This window comes from Oncorhynchus keta, chromosome 35 (genome assembly GCF_023373465.1).
Source record: "Oncorhynchus keta strain PuntledgeMale-10-30-2019 chromosome 35, Oket_V2, whole genome shotgun sequence".
Classification (NCBI taxonomy): Eukaryota; Metazoa; Chordata; class Actinopteri; order Salmoniformes; family Salmonidae; genus Oncorhynchus; species Oncorhynchus keta.
In genome coordinates, this window is record NC_068455.1 from 51,159,930 (window position 1) to 51,186,701 (window position 26,772).

At 42.3% G+C, this 26,772-nt stretch overlaps 1 protein-coding gene across 1 annotated transcript in view; it reads right to left on the minus strand.

Annotated features, from left to right (window-relative positions):
• Nucleotides 1-26,772, minus strand: part of LOC118368618 (NACHT and WD repeat domain-containing protein 2) — a 90,826-nt gene that overhangs the window by 31,265 nt on the left and 32,789 nt on the right. Inside the window, exon 4 of the mRNA XM_035752880.2 lies at nt 5,734-5,850. Within this exon, the coding sequence (XP_035608773.1) occupies nt 5,734-5,850 (117 nt within the window). The remainder of the gene's footprint in view (nt 1-5,733; nt 5,851-26,772) is intronic.

Here is a 26,772-nt window from a genome sequence, read left to right on the forward strand (position 1 = left end):
AAATTGGCAAGGTGGGCGGGTGTGCTTGGTCCAGGTGCCTCCCCAAAAAGCTGTTGGCGATTATTATACAAACTGCCTATTGATAAGAGGACGGCTGACCTCCAATGGAGGATAATACAGTGAGCTATAGCCACCAATATATCTGGTACACCTGGATCCTACTGTTGGGGAGGGGTGACCATCCTCTGCTGAGTCTGAAACTCTGACACATTTGTTTTTACAGTGTCCCAGGTTGGTTGGGATGATTGACCTGATCACTAATTGGTTCTCAGCATTGGGAGAGGTTTTCTCTTCCCAACTGTATATATTTGGGCCAAAGTACAGGCTTAGTCAAACGGGTGTAGTTGTGTTGCTTAATTTTGTGTTAGGGGCAGCAAAATTAGCAATATGAAAGACCCGAAAGAACAGTATTCGGGGGCAGGGGTCTGTGGATGTGGTGGAAATGCTGGAGGGAATGTTGGCAGCGAGAATAAGGGTATTATAAACTTGGTAAACTCTCTGGTATGCTGGGGCGTCATGTATGGTTAAGGAGGGAGGGGGGCTCAGTAGGCCAGTCTGGGTGAGACAGGGCAAGGATGCTACACAGGGGACTGCAGGAAGTGTGCTGGAGAGTCATGAACCTGGTGACATCTTCTCTCTGGCATAAACTGGCTGTCCTCAACCCCCCGTCTGCTCGCAGACCGGCAACGCAAGCTGGTGGACTTTTTCTGGTAGGGCCATCACTGGCTGACGGCGGCAGTGTTGTACATGACCGTCCACGAAGGAGGACAGGGCCTGGTGGAACCGGAGAGCAGGTTGGCTGCTTTCCGACTAAAGGCGGTGCAGAGACTGCTGTACCATACTGATGGTGTCTGGATGGAACCAGCATGCACGTTGCTGAGGAGAGCTGGTGGATTAGGGTTGGACCGGCAGCTGTTCTTCATGAAGCTGGAGAGGCTGAGTACAGCAGGTCTCTCAGATTTTTACTCTGCAGTGCTGAGGACCTGGCAGCTGCTAAGGCCCACGCGAGAAGGGGGTGTGGAGCCTGGGCTGTGGGTGTGGGAGGAGCCTATCTTCAACAACCCAGCCATCCCTTTGAGATCGGTTCAGTCGGCCACCCTGCAGAGGCATCTGATGGCGGCGGGCTTACAAAGGCTGGGTGACCTGAGACTGCTGGGAGAGGATGGGTGGAAAACCCCGGAAGTCTTGGCACAACAAACAGGAATAACGTCTCTTAGGCTGCTGGTAAGGGGGCTGTCTGAGCCGGTAAGGGGGTGTTTGAGCGGCCAAAGGGGGAGGGGCCACCAATGTTTCCGCCACTACAAGTGACGGCAGAGACTGGAGACTGGCAAGAGGGTCTGGAGGACTCGTTACATTTTAACACTCCGAACCTGGGGGAGTTTGAAGGGGTGGGAGGTAAAGCCCTCTACAACCTCTGCGTTAAGGTTAGGAACATTAGGAGCCTAACAAGAGTGAAGGCACGTCAGTGGCAGGAGGTATAGGGGGCGGAGAGTATGGTGTGTTTTAGATGGATGCGGCTCTACAAACCCCCAGTACCAAAGAAGTCAGGGGACCTTCAGTGGAGGGTTCTTCATGGAGCCCTGGCCACTAACAGCTGGTTGGCACGGGTTGAACCAGAAATCGGGCAGGGGTGTCCTTTCTGTGTAATGAAAGAAACTGTGATTCATGTGTTTTCTGTGTGCACCAGGTTAATGCCATTAATGTCTCTTTTGGAATGTCTGTGTGAGAGGTTGGGGGTGGTTTTTACTGTTGGGATGTTTATAATGGGATACAGGTATTCGATTAAAGAGAAGGCCAAATGTGTTTGGTTGAATTTTCTGTTTGTTCAGGCGAAGTTGGCTATTTGGCTAACGAGGAGGAACAGGGTCAAAGGTGGGGGGATAACAGACCCTTTACAATTGTTTAATGGGATGGTCTCTGCGCGCCTTAGGGTTTAGTTTGAGTACTATAGAATGATAAAAAGTGTGGAGATGTTTCAGGAGAAATGGTGTGTTTAGGGGGACTGTCTGTATAGCTGGGGAAGATTTTTTGGATATACGGTTGTCGAAGTGGTGAGTTGTTTTGGGTATTGTGATATTGTTTTGTATCATGTGGTACATGGAAAGGTGAGTATGGTACATGAATGCAGTACAGGATATATTTTGGTGTTTTATTTTTAAGGTGTGGGTGAGTTTTTTTAAAATGAAATGAGAAAGTTTTAGTAAAGAAAGTCAAAAGTCTCTCTCTCTCTCTCTCTCTCTCTCTCTCTCTCTCTCTCTCTCTCTCTCTCTCTCTCTCTCTCTCTCTCTCAACCATGTCACCAAGGAGCCTCTGTAACATCCTTCAAGTATCCCCATCCCCCCTTTCTTTCCTCTCTATGCATCCCCCAATTCCATCATCCCTTCTCTGAGCTGTGACAGTGCAGTGACAGTTAGAGTACAGGCTTTGAAGTGACTCCCACCGCCATGTGGACAGGCAGGAGCGAGACCTCCGGGGCTGTGCTGGCTAACAGGGACACTGGGAGACACCACAGCTCAGCCTGGGAGGGAGGCAGTGGGAAAGACTGGGGAAGGAGGTGGGGCGTGGATCTGTGAGTCATGGAGCTGGGAGACAGTGGAGGGTTAGATGTGTCTGTTCTGGTTTTCCTTTTGTGGCGGGATTTGGACACCTCATTTTGTGTGAGTGAGAAAGAAAGTGTGTTTTTGTGTGTGAAAGTAGAAGCTAGGGCAGGGCTGGGTCCTTAGAGTAGACACTCTGATCTAAATTGGTATTCCCACTCGTGATGATAAACCGTTAACTGAGAGAGGGTTCTAATACATCCTAAAAAATTCAACTGCAGAGAGGCAGATTGCGTGTAGGTGCATGCGAGCGCGTGTGTGTGTGTGTATGTGTGTGTATGTGTGTGTGTATGTGTGTGTATATGTGTGTGTTACACACTGCTGGTGTGTGTGAGTGCTTTATGTGTACACAGTACTTCTTCAAGCTAAGAAGTTAGGCCTCTCAACACAGTTATTGAGCCACCCGGGAAAAACCAGAGCTAAGAAATAACTGTAATTTTCACTAAAAGTCGGGGGATTGCAATAGCACATCCACAGGGCAAGCTGTCAAAAGTATGTGTGTGTGAGCTGTGTATCTATTCTATCCTTTGATTAAAGGCCTCCTCTCCAGCACATACAGAGCCCCCTCTCCAGCACATGCAGAGAGGCCTTTTTATATTCCCTTCCACCCACACACTCCTTATCTTATGACTGGGCTTCCTAGGGATGCTATGTGTGTGTCTGACCTCGTGTGCGTATGTGTGCATGCGCATGCACATGTGTGTGTTTCCGTGTGTGCATACACTCCACTGTGTGTATTCATGAGTGTGTGTGTGTTATTGGTCAGGTTCAGCCAGGGATAAAGTGGTTAAACAGATATTAATGCATGCAGAAAGCCACACAGGACTTTTAATTTCTGAAGAAGAGACTCATCTCTGGTAAAAGCATCATCTCAACCCCTTACCTTGGTGGCTATTACAATTTGAGAGGGGGCAGAGGGAAACATATCAAACAGAGAGAGGGAGGGGAAGATGAAAGAAAGCAGAGATGAAGTGATAGAGAGATGTAGAGGGGCAAGGAGATGGAGAGAGAGAAATAGAGAGAACAGAAAGAGAGCGAGATAGATGAGGGAAAGGGGAAAAGGATAGAGACAGAGTGGTTGTAGAGGCAGAGAGATGAAGATATGAGATATGTAAATTAAAATAGAAGGGGTAAAAAGGTAGACAGAAAGAGCCGCTGGGGCAAGGCCCCTATCCACTATCCTACCACCTCTCTCTCTCTCTCTGATCTTTGACCCTAATTACAATCTCATCCCTCCCATCAAAATGACTTACTCACATTTACTGTTGAAGTCGGAAGTTTACTTACACTTAGATTGGAGTCATTAAAACTCGTTTTCCAACCACTCCACAAATTTCTTGTTAACAAACTATAGTTTTGGCAAGTCGATTAGGACATCTACTATGTGCATGACACAAGTAAATTTTCCAACAATTGTTTCCAAACATATTATTTCACTTATTATTCACTGTATCACAATTCCAGTAGGTCAGAAGTTTACATGCACTAAGTTGACTGCCTTTAAACAGCTTGGAAAATTCCCCAAAATTATGTCATGGCTTTAGAAGCTTCTAATAGGCAACTTGACATCATTTGAGTCAATTGAAGGTGAATCTTCAAACTCAGTGCCTCTTTGCGTGACATCATGGGGAAATCAAAATAAATAAGCCAAGACCTCAGAAAAAAAATTGCAGACCTCCACAAGTCATCCTTGGGAGCAATTTCCAAATGCCTGAAGGTACCACGTTCAACTGTACAAACAATAGTACGCAAGTATAAATACCATTGGGCCACGCAGCCGTCATACCACTCAGGAAGGAGACGTGTTCTGTCTCCTAAAGATGAACGTACTTCGGTGCAAAAAGAGCTAATCAATCCGAGAACAACAGCAAAGGACCTTGTGAAGATGCTGGGATAAACAGGTACAAAAGTATCCATATCCACAGTAAAACCAGTCCTATATTCACATAAACAGAAAGGCCGCTCAGCAAGGGAGAAGCCACTGCCCCAAAACCGCCATAAAAAAGCCATACAACGTTTTGCAACTGCACATGGGGACAAAGATCGTACTTTTTGGAGAAATGTCCTCTGGTCTGATGAAACAAAAATAGAACTGTTTGGCCATAATGACCATCGTTATGTTTGGAGGAAAAGGGGGGGGGGGCTTGCAAGCCGAAGAACACCATCCCAACCATGATGCACGGGGGTGGCAGCATCATGTGTGGGTTTGCTTTGCTGCAGGAGGGACTGGTGCTCTTCACAAAATAGATGGCATCATGAGGAAAATTATGTGGAAGATTACGTGGATTTATTGAAGCAACACCCCAAGACATCAGTCAGGAAGTTAAAGCTGGGTCGCAAATGGGTCTTCCAAATGGACAATGACCCCAAGCATAATTCCAAAGTTGTGACAAAATGGCTTAAGGACAACAAAGTCAAGGTATTGGAGTTGCCATCACAAAGCCCTGACCTCAATCCTATAGAACATTTGTGGGCAGAACTGAAAAAGCATGTGCAAGTGAGGAGGCCTTTACAAACCTGACTCGGTTACACCAGCTCTATCAGGAGGAATGGGCCAAAATTCACCCGGCATATTGTGGGAACCTTGTGGAAGGCTACCTGAAACGTTTGACCCAAGTTAAACAATTTAAAGGCAATGCTACCAAATACTAATTGAGTGTATGTAACCTTCTGACCCACGAGGAATGTGAAATAAAAGCTGAAATAAATGATTCCCTTTAATATTATTCTGACATTATAAAATCTTAAAATAAAGTGGTGAATCTAACTGACCTAAGACAGGGAATTTTTACTAGGATTACATTTCAGGAATTGTGAAAAACCAAGTTTAAATGTATTTGGCTAAGGTTTATGTAAAGTTCCGACTTCAGCTGTATATATTCTTGAGTTAATTCGGGAGATGGTAACTCGTTAAATAACTTCTCCCGTTGTGCCACAAATTCCTAATGAGTTAATTGCTACATGATTAATTTAATCTAATAACAATTAAACATAGTAGGTAATTATTCGATAAATAACAGTCATCACATTAATGTCACGTCACGACAATAGTACAATTGAATTCTCAGCAGGGTGTAATGGACAGTCCTGTTATATGATGGCTTATAAAGGCTTATAACATGCTTATTATACCCACAACAAAACATGGACCTGCAGAGGTCTGGAGACACTCCTCTAGTAGCTTCATCCTCAGACGCTGCAGGTCCGGACTGTCCCACTCCTCTGGGTCCACCCCCCAGTACAGGTCTACCACCTGCAGAGGAGAGATTGTAATACATGACATAAATAATCTGTACATTACATATACAGTATGAATTCAGTGTCCCGTGTCTTTGGCAAGTACCAGTAATCATTTGGACCGGGGTTTTGCTTTGTTTTCACCACAGTTATAGTGTAGATCAGGTTCACATAGACATGCAGCTCACAATCAGATTCAGACCATCATATTGCACATGAACAGGCCAATAGAAGAAGAGTGAAAAGAATAGCTAGGTGTTTCCACTCCATCGTGAACATTGAGTGCAAAGGTTGCTAATCTCCTATGTTGATGTGAGACATAGAGAACAGTAGAGTTAGAGCACAGAAAAAGCAGGAGGTTCACCCCTCGAAACCTGACAGAGATCTGTTAGCCACTATTTGTGTCACACCAGAGGATTAGTAAATTACTCCTGAACTGATTAGGGCCTCTGACACACACATACATACTCACATACACGTGCACACGCACATACACATACACATACACATACACACACACAAACAGAACAGCGCCCAATTGGCTCTCAAATACTCTCCCCATGCCGTAGATTGAACTCTGTCACCCAGGAGGGCATGCAGAATGGAAAGCTGACAGAAGGCATCCGAAACCCACTACGGTGTGTGTGCTCAAGGGTGTGTGTATGTCTCTGTGTGTGTGTGCTCTGCCATGGGCAATCTCCCAAGACACATTTGTAAAAATCAGTGTCGCCGGCGCAGAGAATTCTGAGTGCAAACACGCAACGGGGGAAATCTCCTCTGGATGGAGAGAATGAGGGAGGACCACATAGACGATTTTGGCTAAGCTGTTGACGCCACTTACATGCTGACCAAACCAGACACGTGCATGTGTCTGAGTGCGCATGTAGATTTTGTACCCCCACAACAGACACGATCACGACACGCAAGTTGAAATATCAAAACCTCGGAACAAATTATATTAATTTGGTGACAGGTTGAAAAGCTAGCTTAGCTTGCTGTTGCTAGCTAATTTGTCCTGGGATATAAACATTGTGTTGTTATTTTACCTGAAATGCACAAGGTCCTCTACTCTGACAATTAATCCACAGATAAATCGGTAAACCGGATTCCTTTCTCGTCATCTCTCCTCCTTCCTCTGGCTTCTTTTTTACTTCTTTGGACTTTATATGGTGGTTAGCAACCAACTTTACGGTGCATTACTACAACCGACTGGAGTGTGGATGTCAGTTCATCTTTCAATCACCCATGTGGGTATATGCTCCTAAACACCAATGAGGAGATGGGACGTGGGTAAATGCTCTTAAAAAACAATGAATAGATGGAAGAGGAAGGACTCTGCAGCGCGTTGAGGTGAGTGAGTAGTGTGGGTGCAATGTTTGAATAACATGTATGTGTGGTCAGCATGTTAGAAGCAGTACAAACCCAGTCTCTGAGAGCCTGCTGGACTTCCTGGGATCCCTCTGTTTGCTTACATACCCCCTGGTGCCCGCTTTTGGCCCTGGGTTTCCTCTGTTGGTCTAAATTTCCCTTGGTGCCGTCTTTTTTCCCTGTTGGCCTACATTTCCTATGGTACCATCTTTTGACACTGTGTTCTGTCTGTGGCCTATATTTCCCATGATTCCCTCATTTGACACTGGGTTCCTTCTTGTTGGCCTACATTTCGCAGGGTTCCCTCTGTTGGCATGCATTCATAGGGCAGTATGGGCACACCATGTACTTTGCACTTAACAATGAGTAAGAGGTATGAGGGTTGTTCGCTCGTGATTAATCAAATCAAATCAAATGTATTGGTCACATACACGTGTTTAGCAGATGTTATTGAGGGTGTAGCGAAATGCTAGTGATTCTACCTCCGACAGTGCAGTAATATCTAACAAGTAATATATTACATTTGCAGGACATATACCCAAAATACACGTAAATCTAAGTAAGGAATGGATTAAGAATACTGCATATATACAGTTGAAGTCCGAAGTTTACAGACACTTAGGTTGGAGTCATTAAAACTCATTTTTCAACCACTCCATACATTTCTTGTGAACAAATTATAGTTTTGGCAAATCGGTTAGGATCACTACTTTGTGCATGACAAGTAATTTTCCAACAATTGTTATTTCACTTTATTTCACTGCATCACAATTCCAATGGGTCAGAAGTTTGACTGTGCCTTTAAACAGCTTGAACAATTCCAGAAAATGACGTAATGGCTTTAGAAGTTTCTGATAGGCAATTTGACATCATTTGAGTCAATTGGAGGTGTACCTGTGGATGAATTTCAAGGCCTACCTTCAAACTCAGTGCCTCTGCTTGACATCATGGGAAAATCAAAAGAAATCAGCCACTGTTCCATAACCGCTATTAAAAAAGACATACTACGGTTTGCATCTGCACATGGGGACAAATATTGTACTTTTTGGGGAAATGTCCTCTGGTCTGATAAAACAAAAATATAACATTTTGGCCATAATGACCATTGTTATGTTTGGAGGAAAAAGAGGGAGGCTTGTAAGCCGAAGAACACCATCTCAACCGTGAAGTACGGGGGTGGCAGCATCATGTTTCGGGGGTGCTTTGCTGCAGGAGGGACTGGTGCTCTTCACAAAATAGATGGCATCATGAGAATGGAAAATTATGTGGATATATTGAAGTAACATCTCAAAACATCAGTCAGGAAATTTAAGCTTAGTCGCAAATGTGTCTTCCAAATGGACAATGACTCCAAACATACTTCCAAAATTGTGGCAAAATGGCTAAAGGACAACAAAGTCAAGATATTGGAGTGGCCATCACAAAGCTCTGACCTCAATCCTATTGGTGGGCAGAACTGAAAAAGCATGTGCAAGCAAGGAGGCCTACAAACCTGACTCAGTTACACCAGCCCTGTCAGGAAGTTTCCCAACATATTGTGGGAAGCTTGTGGAAGGCTACCTTTTTTATTTAATTTGACCTTTATTTAACCAGGCAAGTCAGTTAAGAACACATTCTTATTTTCAATGACAGCCTGGGAACAGTGGGTTAACTGCCTGTTCAGGGACAGAACGACAGATTTGTACCTTGTCAGCTCGGGGGTTTGAACTCGCAACCTTCCGGTTACTAGTCCAACGCTCTAACCACTAGGCTACGCTGCTGCGTGGATACCTGAAACGATGACCCAAGTTAAACAATTTAAAGGCATTGCAACCAAATACTAATTGAGTGTGTGAACTTCTGACCCACTGGGAATGTGATGAAAGCAATAATAGCTGAAATAAATAATTCTCTATATCAATCAAATTTCAATTAAATGACATTTAATTTATAAAAATAAATAAATAAATGTAAATTTAATTTAATTGATGCCCACCTGATGTCACAAAGTGCTGTACAGAAACCCAGCCTAAAACCCCAAACAGGAAGCAATGCAGGTGTAGAGGCACGGTGGCTAGGAAAAACTCCCTAAAGGCCAGAACCTAGGAAAAAACCTAAAGAGGAACCAGGCTTTGAGGGGTGGCAAGTCCTCTTCTGGCTGTGCCGGGTGGAGATTATAACTGAACATGGCCAAGATGTTCTCTACTATTATTCTGAGTGTGGTGATCCTAACTGACCTAAGACAGGGAATTTTTACTAGGATTAAATGTCAGGAATTGTGAAAAACTGAGTTTGAATGTATTTGGCTAAGGTGTATGCAAACTTCTGACTTCAACTGTATGTATGCCTCTTGTCCAGATGGGACATGGCAGTGTGGAGTGTGGTGGTGATTGCATCATCTGTGGATCTATTGGGGCGGTAAGCAAATTGAAGTGGGTCTAGGGTGGCAGGTAAGATGGATGTGATATGCTCCTTGTCTCGTCTCTCAAAGCACTTCATGATGACAGAGGTGAGTGCTACGGGGCGATAAGTCATTTAGTTCAATTACCTTTGCTTTCTAAGGTATAGGGACAATGGTGGTCATCTTGAAGCATGTGGGGATAACAGACTGGGATAGGGAGAGATTGAATATATCTGCAAACACACCAGCCAGCTGGTCTGTGCATGCTCTGAGGATGCGGCTAGCTATACCATTTGGGCCTGCAGCCTTGGTAGGGTTAACACACTGAAATGTTTTACTCAAGTCGGCCACAGAGAAGGAGAGCCCACAGTCTTTGATAGCGGGTCGCGTCAGTAGCTGTGTATTATCCTCAAAGCGAGCGAAGAAGGTGTTCACCCTGTCCGGAAGCTAGACGTGGCTGGTTTTCCTTTTATAATCCATGACTGTCTGCAGACCCTGCCACATACTTCTCTTGTCTGAACTGTTGAACTGGGACTCAACTTTGTCCCTATACCGATGTTTAGCCTGCTTGATTGCTTTGCGGAGGGAATAACTACACTGTTTGTATTCTTCCATATTCCTAGTCTTCTTGCCCTGGTTAAATGCGGTGCTTCGCACTTTCAGTTTGCGTGAATGCTCCCATCTATCCATAGTTTCTGGTTGGGGTAGGTTTTAATAGTCACAGTGGGTACAACATATTCTATGCACATCCTGATAAACTTATTCACCTACTGATCATTGCGTTTACTTGATAGCTACCTACACAAATAGCTAGCTAGAACAAAGTGTTAATAAGATAAATTCATTAAAAAAGATTAAAAGCAATACAAATAAGTTCTCCAGTAGGCATCTACTGAGGGAACTAAGAGCTGTGTTGTCAGTCATTTCCCAGCCACTTCAGTAAAAAGGCAGATCCCCAGGAGGACTTAGCATAGACACGTAGACAATATAGACACATAGACAATATTATTTTCTGAAGCTACTCTGAACATTTTTTTATTTTTTTTATTTCACCTTTATTTAATAGGCTAGTTGAGAACAAGTTCTCATTGGCAACTGCAACCTGGCCAAGATAAAACATAGCAATTTGACACATACAACACAGAGTTACACATGGAATAAACAAAACATTCAGTCAATAATACAGTAGAAAAAAATAAAACAAAAAGTCTATATACAGTGAGTGCAAATGAGGTAAGATAAGGGAGTTAAGGCAATAAATAGGCCATAGTAGCGAAGTAATTACAATATAGCAATTAAACACTGGAATGGTAGATGTGCAGAAGATGAATGTGCAAGTAGAGATCCTGCGGTGCAAAGGAGCAAGATAAAAAATAAATACAGTATGGGGATGAGGTAGATAGATGGGTTGTTTACAGATGAGCTGTTTACAGGTGGGCTATGTACAGCTGCAGTGATCTGTGACCTGCTCTGACAGCTGGTGCTTAAAGCTAGTGAGGGAGATATGAGTATATCCCAGTCTGTGTGCTCAAAACAATCTTGAAGCGTGGATTCTGATTGGTCAGACCTGTGTTGAATAGTCCTCACCACGGGTGCTTCCTGTTTGAGAGAGTCTGCCTATAGGAGGGGAGGGGCAAGATGGAATTGTGGTCCAATTTGCCAATTGGAGGGTAGGGGAGGGCCATATATGCATTCTGGAAGGTAGTATAACAATGCTGGAGAGTTTTAGCAGCGCGAGTACAACAATCAATATGTTGATAGAATTTCGGGAGCCTTTTCCTCAAATTTGCTTTTTTAAAATCCCCAGCTACAATAAATGTAATCTCAGGATATGTGGCATATAGACCACTGTGGCTATTATTGACAAAAATTATCTCGGGAAATAGTACGGTCGGAATTTGATTGTGAGATATTCTAGGTCGGGTGAACAGAAGGACTTGAGTTCCTGTATGTTATCAGTTACATCATACATCGTTAATCATAAAACATATACCTCCACCCTTCTGCTGCTTCCCAGAGAGAAGTTTGTTCCAGTCGGTGCAATGTACTGATAACCCAACTGGCTTTACAGAGTCAGAGAGAGACTCTCTCTCTCTCTCTCTCTCTCTCTCTCTCTCTCTCTCTCTCTCATATAAATATCTATAAGATATAAGATATATATATATATATATATATATATAGAAGAGCGGTTCTCTTCTGCTACTGTTAAACCAATCCAGTAAATGTAGAGGAAGAGTTAAGATGGGGCAATTCCTATGGGGGAAACGTTCGAAAGCGGAAGTCGCATCACAGATTCTCTTTCCATTTCCCCTAAAATCCGGATGTTGTTACTAACCCCACAGAGGGTGGCTTGTGATTGGCATGTCAAGGCAAGGAAATAGGTTGGAGAGTAAAAAGGATGTGAGTTCTTAGGTGCTTTCAAATTGACCTTCAATTTCATCTTAGTGTTGAGTACTCGTTGAAGGTGTCACAGGGGGGAGGGGCCAGAATGATTTAGCAGTCCATGGTCAGTTGGCTTGTCAGAAAGCCAAGGAAAGTCTCTCACTTTGACTGACACATTGGCAGTGAACATAACAGAACCGACAGGCCAAATAATTGTACACTGCAAATAGCAACTATTCACTGCAAACAGAGTGTGGGTGGGGCCATCTGTTTGACTTACAGCCCTCTGGGGAGCTATCCTCCAAGTGGAGTGCAAGTAAGGGCTGGAGCCTGCCCGTGTTCAATGGGTGGGTAATTGTGGACTGGCAGGCTAGTGGTTGGTGCTATCAGCAAAGATGGTGGATAAATGAAGATAGTTCACTTAGACCGATTACCACTGAAAAACATTGTCAGTTCCAGTCTGCTTAAGGGGGTGGCTCTCCAATAGACACCAGGGCCTGGTTTCCCAAAAGCATCTTAAGGCTAAGTTCATCACTATAACCTTCATAGGATCATAGTTACATTTCTGAGCTTTCTGAGTTATTAACGTTGCACTTGAAAATGCTCGTAATCTAACACCTGCCTCAGACCACTTTTAGCTAAGTGCGTTGTTAGATGCTTTTTTCCCCCACCGCATCACTTAATACACAGAAGAACTCCATTAAACAGAATCACAAGATTTATCTATCGCTCTGTGATGGCTGATGACTTCAGAATGAAGTTGACTACAAATACAAACCTAGCCAATGTCTTTGCAATTGATACAAAAAAAGTGGCGTATAAAAAGATGCCGAGATGACCTCCTTAAAATATACACAGTTGGGCTATAGGCCAATTTCAATCATATAGAAAAACATTTAATGTTCAATCAATTGAATTTGACTTTGCTGCTGGTAGGCTACTGTCTGTAATTTGTCTCAATATATTTAATGATGTGTTGCCTAACATGTGCGCAAGGATGTGCTAAATCGTTGATTAGAACAAGCCACATCAATATTTGCAGCCGTTGGTGGTAATATCTCTCTAGGAGCTGCTCTGCTCATCAGTATTGTGGAATGATTCTAATGGTAAGGTAAGATTTGAATGGAGAAACTGATCTGAGAGCAGCGCTCCCTTTCCTTCCATCTTTTCCGTATTGAACCATACTCTGATGCATTTAGCAACCGCTCTCTCTCTGTGATGTTTTAGAAAACACATGTTACATCTTCGGCCGTTGTAGGAAAGATGCATCACTAAAACACTCGTAAGCCCAAGTTCCATCATTATGAGGAAACCTGTCCCAGTGTGTTAGTAGCTGGGTCTGGTCTACTTAGTTCATTGACTGTAATGTAACTGGAAAACAATTAGGGAGTGGGGTGTCTTGCTTTGTCTTCTGTCAGTGCTATCACCTGGAGAGCTGGGCCAGGGCTCACTGGCACAGAGCAGTAAAGTGTGGCTGCCTTACAAGAATTGTCGGATGTAGCGCCCACTCATTGTAGGTAAAATTACCTAATTCAACTAAAAAAGTTTTCGGTGGAAATTTAGATTTGAGTGGTTTTGGATAAGTTAAAGCTGTACTTTAGTGAAATTAAAAATGATTGTATGATTGCGAAAGGAAAATAGTTAATTTCCAAGGTTCTTGACATTCCCAATAGAGCTCGCCAGTTTGTAGTCCTAAATAACGGAAAATGAAACCTTTGGTTAGTTCAGCCATTCCTATGGGGGAAATTAAAGGGAAAAGAAAGGGCTTTTGGGGAAAACAGTAAAAATAAGTTCTGAGGTTAACACAGGCCAAGGATATCTTATACGTTTTGTTCTATGAGATAATATCAGTCAGTTAACATGACCTCTGAATAATGAAGCCTTTTATGTGCTTGTTTGAATACAGAAATGCAAAAAATAAATGTGACGTTAGCTGATGAAGATGATCTTATTGAACAAAAATGTTTAAGATCTTATTTTTTTTTAACCTTTATTAGGCAAGACAGTTAAGAACAAATTCTTATTTTCAATGATGGCCTAGGAAAAGTGGGTTAACTGCTTGTTCAGGGGCAGAATGACAGATTTGTACCTTGTCAGGTCAGGGATTTGAACTTGCTACTTTTCAGCTGCTATTTCAATGCTCTAACCACTAGGCTATCCTGCTGCCCCATCTAATAAGCCTATGTTAACTAAAGACCTTATTTTCAATAAAAAAAAACTTTTGCTTTGGCCAATGAGCCATGGCAGAGTTACTGCCTACAAAAAGATTACATTACTATTGCTTTCAATTAGCTTGCTAGTTAGTAATGCTGTAGTATATAGTTGTCATTTACAATCAACAATGTAGTGGTCAGATTTTTATTTTGTCAAAAAGTAACAGAGAGAACATTAACGTTAGTCCATTAATAACGAGGTTCACACTTTTCCGCAATGTAAGGTTGCTTGAACATAGGTTATTAGCTGGCCAAAATTACATGAAAAGTAATCAAATTATATTTACAGTAATTGCAGTAATTTCAGCAGTTCAGATTTATTTGGATTTTAAATAGCAATCAAACAATATCCTATCTTAAACTTGTTGGAAGCGATAGGCATCTTGGTGTCATTCACCGTGTCATTTTGAGCCGCATCCCATTTCTTGCTATGCCCATGGCCACTTGTCTTATTTCCCCCTCAAATTTGTAAAAGCATTGGACAGGTGTAGATGAATTGTCTACCAATACAGTTACACCAATCCACTGCTTTGAAATCTTTGAATGGGTGTGAACAGGTGCACAGGGGAGAAGGTGCTTCCCTCTTTCTAATCAGTCATCAAAACGTCTCATCTTTGAAGCTGACTGATATCTATTCGCTTTTGATTCAGCGGATTAGTTATCACTATGAGCAAAGTTGCCAATATGCTCTGAATTACCCTTATCAATTATTATTTTATGACTGGTCCCAACAATAGTCAACAAAGTGAAGAATTCAAGTCCAGTCACCTCATGGAACATTCACATCAATAAAATCCTTGCTGCCCACTACCATCCGGGCCTTCAACAACACCAGGTTGCAATCAACACACAGCACTACCCAGTTACTTTATTTGCTCTTTTGCATAATAGTATTTTACTTGCCTTTATGTGACTGTAGTGTTGTATTTTGTTTTTTTACTACACCTGTATGACAAACAAATTTAATCTCATCTCTCAGCAGAAGAGATTGTTCCTCCTGACCTGTTCCTGTAAGATTAATTTAAATTAGTATCAATACCTTATTTCTTCTGTCTTTCATGCCATCCATTGTTGTATATGGTCAAGTCAAACAGATCTTTCTTTAATGTGTTTTAGGTTTGGTGTTTGCAGTTAAGGATTTGTTGTTTATTGTTTATAATCGCCCTAAAATGTCAATAATGTTGGCTCCAATTCCAATGTATTTATCGATTATTGTACATTATACAACGGGTGGGCCTAATCCTGAATGCTGATTGGTTAAAACAACATTCCAGCTAGTGTCTATTCCACAAGTTACCACTGGCTAAATCTATGGAGTTAAAATGCCTAATTACTCTGTTCCATCTGCCTGCGCAATCCATTGTCATATCAGCCCAGTCAAGCAATTTATAAACGTGGTCTTCACTATAAAAAGCATCTAGACATTATCTCACATTTCTTTCAGACTAACATTTAGTTTTCAACAGCAGAGATTTTTAAAAACCTTGCTGTCTGTCACTCTGACATTTGCAACATTGTTTCAATATTCAAATTTGATCTCCAACTGTCCCATAGTAATGAACGAGTCGGGATGAGAAAGTCAAGCAGGCAGCGTTTCTCGGCCAATCAAAATGAATCAGCTGACATAATTTCTATGGATATAAACAAAGAAATGTCAATTGAAAAAAGGTCAAACTAAACGAACTGCACGAGTGACGAGTGAGCACATTTTCTATGCCAGGCAGTTTGTCATTAGCTCATTGTTATGTACTGCAAACTCTCCTTCCAGACCCATATCAAACATCTCCAATCGAAAATCAAATCAAGAGTCGGCTTTCTATTCCGCAACAAAGCCTCCTTCACTCACACTGCCAAGCTTACCCTAGTATAACTGACTATCCTATCGATCCTCGACTTCGGCGATGTCATCTACAAAATCGCTTCCAACACTCTACTCAGCAAACTGGATGCAGTTTATCACAGTGCCATCCGTTTTGTCACTAAAGCACCTTATACTACCCACCACTGCGACTTGTTTGCTCTAGTCGGCTGGCCCTCGCTACATATTCGTCGCCAGACCCACTGGCTCCAGGTCATCTACAAGGCCATGCTAGGTAAAGCTCCGCCTTATCTCAGTTCACTGGTCACGATGGCAACACCCATCCGTAGCACGCGCTCCAGCAGGTGTATCTCACTGATCATCCCTAAAGCCAACACCTCATTCGGCCGCCTTTCATTCCAGTACTCTGCTGCCTGTGACTGGAAAGAATTGCAAAAATCGCTGAAGTTGGAGACTTTTATCTCCCCCACCAACTTCAAACATCAGCTATCTGAGCAGCTAACCGATCGCTGCAGCTGTACATAATCTATTGGTAAATAGCCCATTTTCACCTACCTCATCCCCACAGTTTTTATTTATTTACTTTTCTGCTCTTTTGCTCACCAATATCTCCACCTGTACATGATCATCTGATAATTTATCACTCCAGTGTTAATCTGCAATATTGTAATTATTCCCCTACCTCCTCATGCCTTTTGCACACATTGTATATAGACTCCCCTTTTTTTCTACTGTGTTATTGACTTGTTAATTGTTTACTCCATGTGTAACTCTGTGTTGTCTGTTCACACTGCTATGCTTTATCTTGGCCAGGTCGCAGTTGCAAATGAGAACTTGTTCTCAACTAGCCTACCTGGTTAAATAAAGGTGAAATAAAAAAAATAAAAAAAATAATAAATGTCTCCAAATAAGTGTCACAAGAAAACAGTTTCAACAACTGCAAATGCAGCTACTTTACTGTTATTCTGGCTGCACTTTTTGACATGACTGTAAATTAGTAATAGTTGGCTAGCTAGCAAGCAATGGATAAAAATGTTGCCAATGGAACATTTCGAACGAACCACTGGGTCGAGTCTCTTGCAACCGAACCAATAGAACGAACGACCAGCCGGCTTGGGTACCACTCCTAGATTTGTGTCAGGACTATATCTTGTGGAAGAATAAAATAGTATGACTAATATAATCAAAATAATTTTTTAAATGAAAATATGTAAATCATTATTTTAATATGTAGGTAACCCATTGTATAAAAGTGAAGGTCCTCGAAGGAGACCTAACAACACCCATGCCAATATACAGTGCATTCGGAAAGTATCACTGGGGCCAAGCTTCCTGCATCCAGGACTTCTATACTAGGTGGTGTCAAAGGAAGGCCCAAAAAATTGTCAAAGACTCCAGCTACTCAAGTCATAGACTGTTTTCTTTGTTACCGCACGGCAAGTGGCCTCTACCCCCAAGCCATAAGACTGCTGAAGAATTAATCAAATGGCCACCAGGACTGTATTTTGCACTGCCCTCCCCCTTTTGTTCTACTGCTGCTACTCGCTGTTTATTATCTATGCATATATGCGCATATTACTTCACTCACCTAGACTAACCTATACCCCCGCAAATTGACTCAGTACCGGTACCCCCTGTATATAGCCTTGTTACGTGTTACTTCTTTGTACATTAGTTTATTTAGTACTTATTTTCTTCAAAATGTATAGATAGTTAAGGGCTTGTAAAGTAAGCATTTCACACCTGTTGTATTCGGTGCATGTGAAAAATAAAATGTGATATTGATGATGTTAGTATAAAGGTTTACAGTCATCATGATGACATAAGATTGATTGCTTAAAAAAAATCAATATCTTTGGTTTTGTACTGTTGGGAGTAAATTGCAGTGCATTACATTTACACACAATACCCCATGACAATACAAGATTATCTGGTCTGATGAAATGAAGAAACCTGGCACCATCCCTACGGTGAAGCATGGTGGTGGTAGCATACATTTGCAACCTGTTTTTGCTTCATCATAATGGGGTATTGTATGTAGATTGACGAGAAAAAACAAACAATTTAATACATTTCAGAATAAGGCTGTAACGTAATTATTATTATTTTAAAGTCAAGGTGTCTGCACTGTAAATTGCCAAGGAAATGACACGGTCTCTCTATAAAAGTCGCTGGCCACACACCAATACATGAACTTCACAGTCAAACTATAAGTTAAAGAGCATCCAATCGTTGTCACTGTTGACATACTATGCCACGTCGTGATTCGATTAAGAAGGATATGATCCCATGCGTGATTGGAAAATCCCTCCATGAGAGGTTGAAAACCAAACCTATCCTCCTACTAGACCTATCATAAAATTATTAAGACAAGTTAAAGTTATGAACAGAAGCTTATTTCCCAAATATTCAATTCTATAAAGGTGTTGTCCTAAAGTTGTTGTGGCTTTCAAAAATAACAAGAATGAAAGTCTATAGCCTAAGCTATTCTCAATCACAGCTTTATGAGAGATACTTTTTAGTTTACTATTATTGATGAGGCAAATAAAGCAATTATTATTCAGTTTTGAAGATGGTAGACTGCTTCTATCCAGCCCATGATGTAGGCCTATAACCTCACTCCCTACATACCGTAAGACAACCCTTTCTTCATCAAATAGTCACTGCTCCATCATGTGCGCACCACACAGACAGACCACAGATACACACACACACACCTGTTCTGCTCCTCCCCACCAGAAAGGAATCTTAAAAAATATTTGCCATTGCCTGCACTTAGCCTATGCCCAGGCTTTCAACAACTTTATATGTCATCATGATTCATCCAGTTGCATTCAATTTTTGTGCTATAGTCCAACTGTCTTTTTAATCTGATGGCATGTTTTTTCAGTAAAATAATTTGGGGTGGGTGGCCAATAGGGTCAATAGCAGTGTAACAGTCACATAATGAAGACAAATCATACAATCAAAAAAATGTAATACAATAAACAGTACAATCAACCCAAATGTGACAAAATCAATCAATCAAGACTCATTAGGTACATAAAAAAACTTCATAACCTAATATCATGACGCCCCTCAGCACCAACTCAACAATGGCCGCCGATTCCTTATATGTCATGATTAGTTGCACTGGGGGCCATAAGCTTATATCACCCCTGTGTTGAATGGAGAATAGAGAGGTGTAACAGAACATTGTGTGTCATAATAAAGAGTTTACCTCTCTGTCAGTACAGCAGGCAGGTGGGGGATGTCAAATCAAATGACATTTTATTTGTCACATACACATGGTTAGCAAATGTTAATGCGAAATGCTTGTGCTTCTAGTTCCGAGAATGCAGTAATAACCAATGAGTAATCTAACCTAAGAATACCACAACTACTACCTTATACACACAAGTGTAAAGGGATAAAGAATATGTACATAAATATATATGAATGAGTGATGGTACAGAACGGCATATGCAAGATGCAATAGATGGTATAGAGTACAGTATATACATAAGAGATGAGTAATGTAGGGTATTACATTACATTAAGTGGCATTGTTTAACTTTTTATGGCTGCAGGGGCAGTATTGAGTAGCTTGGATGAAAGGTGCCCATATCAAACGGCCTGCTCCTCAGTCATAGTTGCTAATATTTGCATATTATTATTAGTATTGGATAGAAAACACTCTGAAGTTTCTAAAACTGTTTGAATTATGTCTGTGAGTATAACAGAATTCATATTGCAGGCAAAAACCAGAGAAATTCCACTTCCTGTTTTTTTTTCTGGAGGTGGCATTGAAATTACAGCGAGATATGGATGAGTTTTCACTTCCTACGCCTTCCACTAGATGTCAGCAGTCAATATAACTTTGTCTGATGACTCTAATGTGAAGGGGGGGTCGATTGACACAGGAAATAGTCACCACAGCCATGAGTGGATCATGCTTTCACCAGGCGCGTTCACAGATGAAGGACCTGCGTTCCATTGCTCATCTGAAGTCATTCTAATTCTCCGGTTGGAACGTTATTCAAGATATATGTAAATAACATCCTAAAGATTGATTCAGTACATCGTTTGACATGTTTCCACTGACTGTTACGGAACTCATGTATTTTCTGGTTTCTATTTACTCAAACATGGAGGCTAATTTGGCTAATGTTCTGAGTGCCGTCTCAGATTATTGCATGGGTTGCTTTTTCCATAAACTTTTTTGAAATCTAATTCCATGTGTATTATCATCTACATTTATGATGAGTATTTCTGTTGAAACGATGTGGCTATGCAAAATCACTTGATGTTTTGAAACTAGTGAATCTAACGAGCCAATGTAAACTCTGATTTTTTAAATATAAATATGAACTTTATCAAACAAAACATGCATTTATTGTGTAACATGAAGTCCTATGAGTGTCATCTGATGAAGATAATTCAAGGTTAGTGATTAATTTTAGCTTTATTTCTGGTTTTTGTGAATGCTATATTTTGCTGGAAAATGGCTGTGCTTGATGTGGTTTGGTGGAGACCTAACATAATCGTTTGTAGTACTTTAGCTGAAAAGCCTATTTGAAATTGGACACTTTGGTGGGATTAACAACGAGAATAGCTTTTTAATGATATGGGACACATGTTTTAGGAATTGTAATTATGAGATTTCTGTGGTTTGAATTTGGCGCCCTCTATTTTCACTGGTAGTTCTCATATCGATCCCGATATCGGGATTGCAGCCATAACAGGTTAAAGTGGCTAGTGATACATTTTTTTACAACAATGTCCATCATTAAAGTGGCTGGAGTTGAGTAAGTATGTTGGCAGCAGCCACTCAATGTTAGTGGTGGATGGCCTTGAGATAGAAGCTGTTTTTCAGTCTCTCGGTCCCTGCTTTGATGCACCTGTACTGACCTCGTCTTCTGGATGATAGCGGGGTGAACAGGCAGTGGCACAGGTGGTTGTTGTCCTTGATGATCTTTATGTCCTTCCTGTGACATCAGGTGGTGTAGGTGTCCTGGAGAGCAGGTAGTTTGCCCCCGGTGATGCGTTGTGCAGACCTCACTACCCTCTGGAGAGCCTTACGGTTGTGGGCGGAGCAGTTGCCGTACTAGGCATTGATACAGCCCGACAGGATGCTCTCGATTGTGCATCTGTAGATGTTTGCGAGTGCTTTTGATGACAAGCCAAATTTCTTCAGCCTCCTGAGGTTGAAGAGGCGCTGCTGTGCCTTCTTCACAACGCTGTCTGTGTGGGTGGACCAATTCGGTTTGTCCGTGATGTGTACGCTGAGGCACTTGAACCTTACTACCCTCTCCACTACTGTCCCATCGATGTGGATAGGGGGGTGCTCCCTCTGCTGTTTCCTGAAGTCCACAATCATCTCCTTTGTTTTGTTGACATTGAGTGTGAGGTTATTTTCCTGACATCACACTCCGAGGGCCCTCACCTCCTCCCTGTAGGCCGTCCCGTCGTTGTTGGTAATCAAGCCTACCACTGTAGTGTTGTCCGCAAACTTGATGATTGAGTTGGAGGCATACATGGCCACGCAGTTGTGGGTGAACAGGGAGTACAGGCGAGGGCTCAGAACGCACCCTTGTGGTGCCACAGTGTTGAGGATCAGCGGGGTGGAGATCTTGTTACCTACCCTCACCACCTGGGGGCGGCCCGTCAGGAAGTCCAGGACCCAGTTGCACAGGGCGGGGTCGAGACCTAGGGTCTGGAACAGCAGACTGGGATAACGATTGATTGAATATGTCCTTAAACACACCAGCCAGCTGGTCTGCGCATGCTCTGAGGACGCAGCTGTGGATGCCGTCTGGGCCTGCAGCTTTGCGAGGGTTAACACGTTTAAATGTTTTACTCACCTCGGCTGCAGTGAAGGAGAGTCCGCATGTTTTGGTTGCGGTATGGTTCTCAATCAGAGGCAGCTGTCTATTGTTGTCTCTGATTGAGAGCCATACTTAGGTAGAGTGTTTTCCCATTTTGAGTCGTGGGTGATTCTTTTCCATTTCAGTGTTTTCACCATACGGGACTGTTTCGGTTTTCCTTTATTCTTTTGTTCGTTTGTATTCAGTGTTCAGTTTATTAAAATAAATATTACACTTATCACGCTGCGTTTTGGTCCGATCTTGACTACGCATCATCAGACGAAGAGGAACGTTACATCGAAGCAGTCTTGAAGAGTGGAATCAGATTGGTGGGACCAGTGTTGAACAGACCTGAGCGTGGGAGCTTCCTGTTTTAGTCTCTGTCTGTAAACCGGAAGCAACAAAATGAAGTCGTGGTCAGCTTTTCTGAAAGGAGGGCGGGGGAGGGCCTTATATGCGTCATGGAAGTTAGAATAACAATGATCCAGGGTTTTACCAGCCCTGGTAGCACAATTGATATGCTGATAGAATTTAGGGAATCTTGTTTTCAGATTAGTCTTGTTAAAATCCACAGCTACAATGAATGCAGCCTCAGGATATGTGGTTTCCAGTTTGCATAGAGTCAAATAAAGTTCGTTCAGGGCCATCGATGTGTCTGCTTGGGTGGTAATATATACGGCTGTGATTATAATCGAAGAGAATTCCCTTCGTAGATAATGCGGTCGACATTTGATCGTGAGGAATTCAGGTGAACAGAAGGACTGGAGTTCCTGTATGTTGTTATGATCACACCACGTCTCATTAATCATAAGGCATACACCCCCGCCCCTCTTCTTACCAGAGAGATGCTTGTTTCTGTCGGCGCGATGCGTGAAGAAACCAGCTGGCTGCACCGACTCCGATAGCGTCTCTCGAGTGAGGCATATTTCCGTGAAGCAAAGCACGATACAGTCTCTGATGTCTCTCTGGAATGCTACCCTTGCTCGGATTTCATCAACCTTGTTGTCAAGAGACTGGACATTGGCGAGTAGTATGCTAGGGAGTGGTGTGCGATGTGTCCGTCTCCGGAGCCTGACCAGCAGACCGCTTCGTTTGTCCCTTTTTCGGCGTCGTTGTTTTGGGTCGCCGGCTGGTATCCGATCCATTGTCCTGGGAACGCAAAACACAGGATCCGCTTCGGGAGAGTCATATTCCTGGTCGTAATGGTGGTGAGTTGACGTTGCTCTTATATTCAGTAGTTCCTCCCGACTGTATGTAATGGAATCTAAGATTACCTGGGGTACCAATGTAAGAAATAACACGTAAATAAACAAAAATACTGCATATTTTCCTAGGAATGCGAAGCGAGGCGGCCATCTCTGTCAGCGCCGGAAGTCTTGGCGGAGGCCCAGTAATTAAAACTCAAATGAAGACATTAGTCATCTTGTGGCGAAATCTGCACGGAGCCTTCACCGTGCACTGCCACTTTAAGAGCGCATGAGCAGTAAGGAAGGAGGAAATAAAGAGAGCTCATTCAGCTCTTTGGGGAGGAGCTCTTTGGTGGCGCGACAGTTTGATTGCGTGTGCTGTGCTGCAGAAGTTTTGTTTGTTTTCAGCGTGTGTAGTTTATAAAGTATTTAACTCAATCATTGGTGAAATCGCTCTAGGTCGTGGTTGTTTTCGTTTGGGACCGCGCCGTTATGGATCGCATGGATTATAGTAGCAACATTGTTGCGAAGCTTTAACATACAAACCAATAAACCATTGGACAGTCAGACAGTACACCTGCACACCCGAAGACCACAGCTAAGATCTCTCTTCTTCTCTTTCTCTTTTTCTCTTCCCTCTATCGTTCCAGTGCTTTACCCTGCAACAGACTCTCTATTTTTCCAATGCACTTCCCATTGAAGTTCATTAGAGCTGGACTATTATTGCCCTGCCAGAAGTATTTGGACATTTTAGTTAAAAGGGAGGTTGCTTGCAAGTTGTGTATTGTTATGTGAACTGTATTGAGGTGTACTAATGACATGTGGCCGAGAAGATTGTGGACATTTTTAAGGCCTTTGTTGTGTCTATGAACACCCCCCACATTCATACCCTCTGCACTCCTCCACTGGACGATAATACATATTATTGCAATTCCTATGTTGAGAACTGGGTTCTTTCTTGTATGAAGTTGCTGTTAAATTGCTCTGCCATTATTAGTATTATTATTATTGTATGAGGTATTCTTGTTGGGGTTACCCCTGTGCTGTGATGTGGGTTTTATATGGTGTGTATTCTTTTTTCTCTCCACTGGCTATCTGGTAAACAGGCTACACTCTAGGCAGTCTCTTCTGCTGATGTGTGTGGGTCTGGTAGTGGTACTCTCTCTATTCTACTCTTTTCCTTTCGGCATGGTTAATACCTGCCTGGCGCCCGAACAAAATCATTCTTTACCCCTCTCTAATAACTACCTATACAGAATTGGCACCCGAACAGGGACTTGAAGAGAAACACCCATGATACCATTCACACAAGGTTGAATCATGTCTTTTGTTGGAACCCCATACTGTGTCAATGTGGACACACTTGATGGTAATCATGTTCGGGATTCTTTCATTGTGGAAGGACTTGATGAACTAATGGAGTTGGATAGCACTGACCCTAATCCCCAGGTTTCTGGCTCACCTATAACATCTCCACCATTACCCTCCCCTCAAACCCTTCCGGTTACCCTGTCCAGAGAGACTGGGAGAGGTGTCTCTGTGATCCCTGGACAACTGGAACATCAATGGACACACATCAATCATAGTTTGACAATGCAGGAGAACGCCAATCGCAAACTCAGTGAATGTGTGGAGGCTCATCAGACAGATGTGCAGCGCAGGTTGGATTACCTTCCCTGTCAAATGGAGGAAAACCAACAACAAATTGTTCAGAGACAGAAATAATTACAAGATTCTCTGAAGCAGGATGTTCAAGGAAAACTGCACCGGTTCAAAACACAAATGGAAACGAACCATCATCAAGTCATAATCTATCTTGAGGAGGAACAAAAACAGAGAGCAGAGGAGTCAGCCTCTGTTGTGAATGGAGTGTGTTCTTATCTGAAGGAAGTTATCCCCTGTGCTGTGATGTGGGTTTTATATGGTGTGTATTCTCTTTTCTCTCCACTGGTTATCTGGTAAACAGGCTACACTCTAGGCAGTCTCTTCTGCTGATGTGTGTGGGTCTGGTAGTGGTACTCTCTCTATTCTACTCTTTTCCTTTTGGCGTGGTCAACACCTGCCTGGCACCCGAACAAAATCTTTCTTACCCCTCTCTAATAAATACCGCTACAATCTCTCTCACCCAGCGCCGCGGGGAAGTTGTCACGTAAATTCCATTTCCACCCCTGACCTACATCCCCGTTGGTCTGAGCAAATAAGGGGAGGGATGGAGGGATGGAGGGATGAGGACTCCCTAAAACATGCCACTTTGATACAGTTTTTCATAGCAGGTTAAGGGAGCACTTTTGCTAACCCTAGCCCTTTTCCTAATGTTAACCATTTTTTTAAAAACTTGCCACGCTAATTCTCCTAACCTGCTGAGTAGGTTCTCCCAATCTGCTATGGAAAAAGTCCCTTCCAGTTGTAACTGTATCAAAATGGCATTTTTTTTATAGAATCTCAGTTAGCTAACTAACTTTTTTTAAATTATAAAGCTTACTTTGCAGCACACAACACAATACATTCTCTTTCACATACACTTTGAACGCAATTACTTTTTCAACTTAATAACTACATGCCGTTTAGTTTAACTCATTCTAACTCGCTAACATTATTCTACATGTTATTTCCTGTTGGTTTGCCATTTGCAGATAAACTTACTTCGGATGTGTTGTTGTGTTAGTAAATCCCACCATTCTTCTTCCAATTTTAGTGATATGATTCACTGACACAAAGCTCTCAATACCTTTTCATTGGATCTGCAAAATATCCAGTTTGTTTCAGCAAATCATATTGCTGAAATTTCATGGACAGTTTGCAGATCTAATGAAAAGCTCTTGAGTCACCGAAATGGATTGAGAGCTCTTGTGACTAGCTAGCTCTCTAGCTAGCTATGCACTGATGGGGGCACAGTGGGACTGCTCATGCTCATGTCGTGCCACTACATATGTGAATGGCTCGCTAGATCCAAAATGTCACTTAGGGCCAATTAGAGATAAACCCCTGACATGTTGGTTCACCCACGGGTGAAGTTCACCATGTTAAAGGTCCATAATGAAGAAGTGAGTGCAGGAATGACTTGGTTTGACTGTATTATAATGACACTGTTTCTGAACTCAGAAGGCAGAAAAGAAAATCCTCTTGGGGTTGGTTTTGACTTCTCTGGGTGCTGAGCGGCTGAATAATTGTGTTACCGTATGAGGGCAATCGTCGCTACTGCTCTTACTTATCTTATTTTTTAGTGGAGGACAGGGGTGAGGAGAGGGCTCACCTATCTGACCTCTGTGTAGCAGCCAGGGAGACTAACCAGGACAGTGAATGGAGATGCTGGACCAATGGCAGGAGTGGAGTGAGGGAGTAGGGATGAGCACCGTTATTTGAATATACGAATACACAAACGGACGTTAGTTTTTGAATACTTGTGTGAGCATTTTTTGCACAATAAAAAAAAAATATTAGGCCTATTTGAATGAATCTGATATTAACACTGAAAAGGCTATTTCTAAATTAAATTACAGTGTTACATTAAAGGATATACCATGACATTCCAAATTGTAAATGTAATAAAACAACAAACTTTTCAATGTAGTTGTTATGAGGTGCACGGTGCGCCCCATAAAAAAACTGGTAGCTGACTGGTATCCTTCACGTGTGTGGCTTGTTGTTTATGTTAGCCAATCAAAGTGGCAAAGAGGCTCAATTTGTAGCAAGTGAAGTGAGAGTTCACTAATGTAATGCAAGATTGAATAAAATTACAGAAT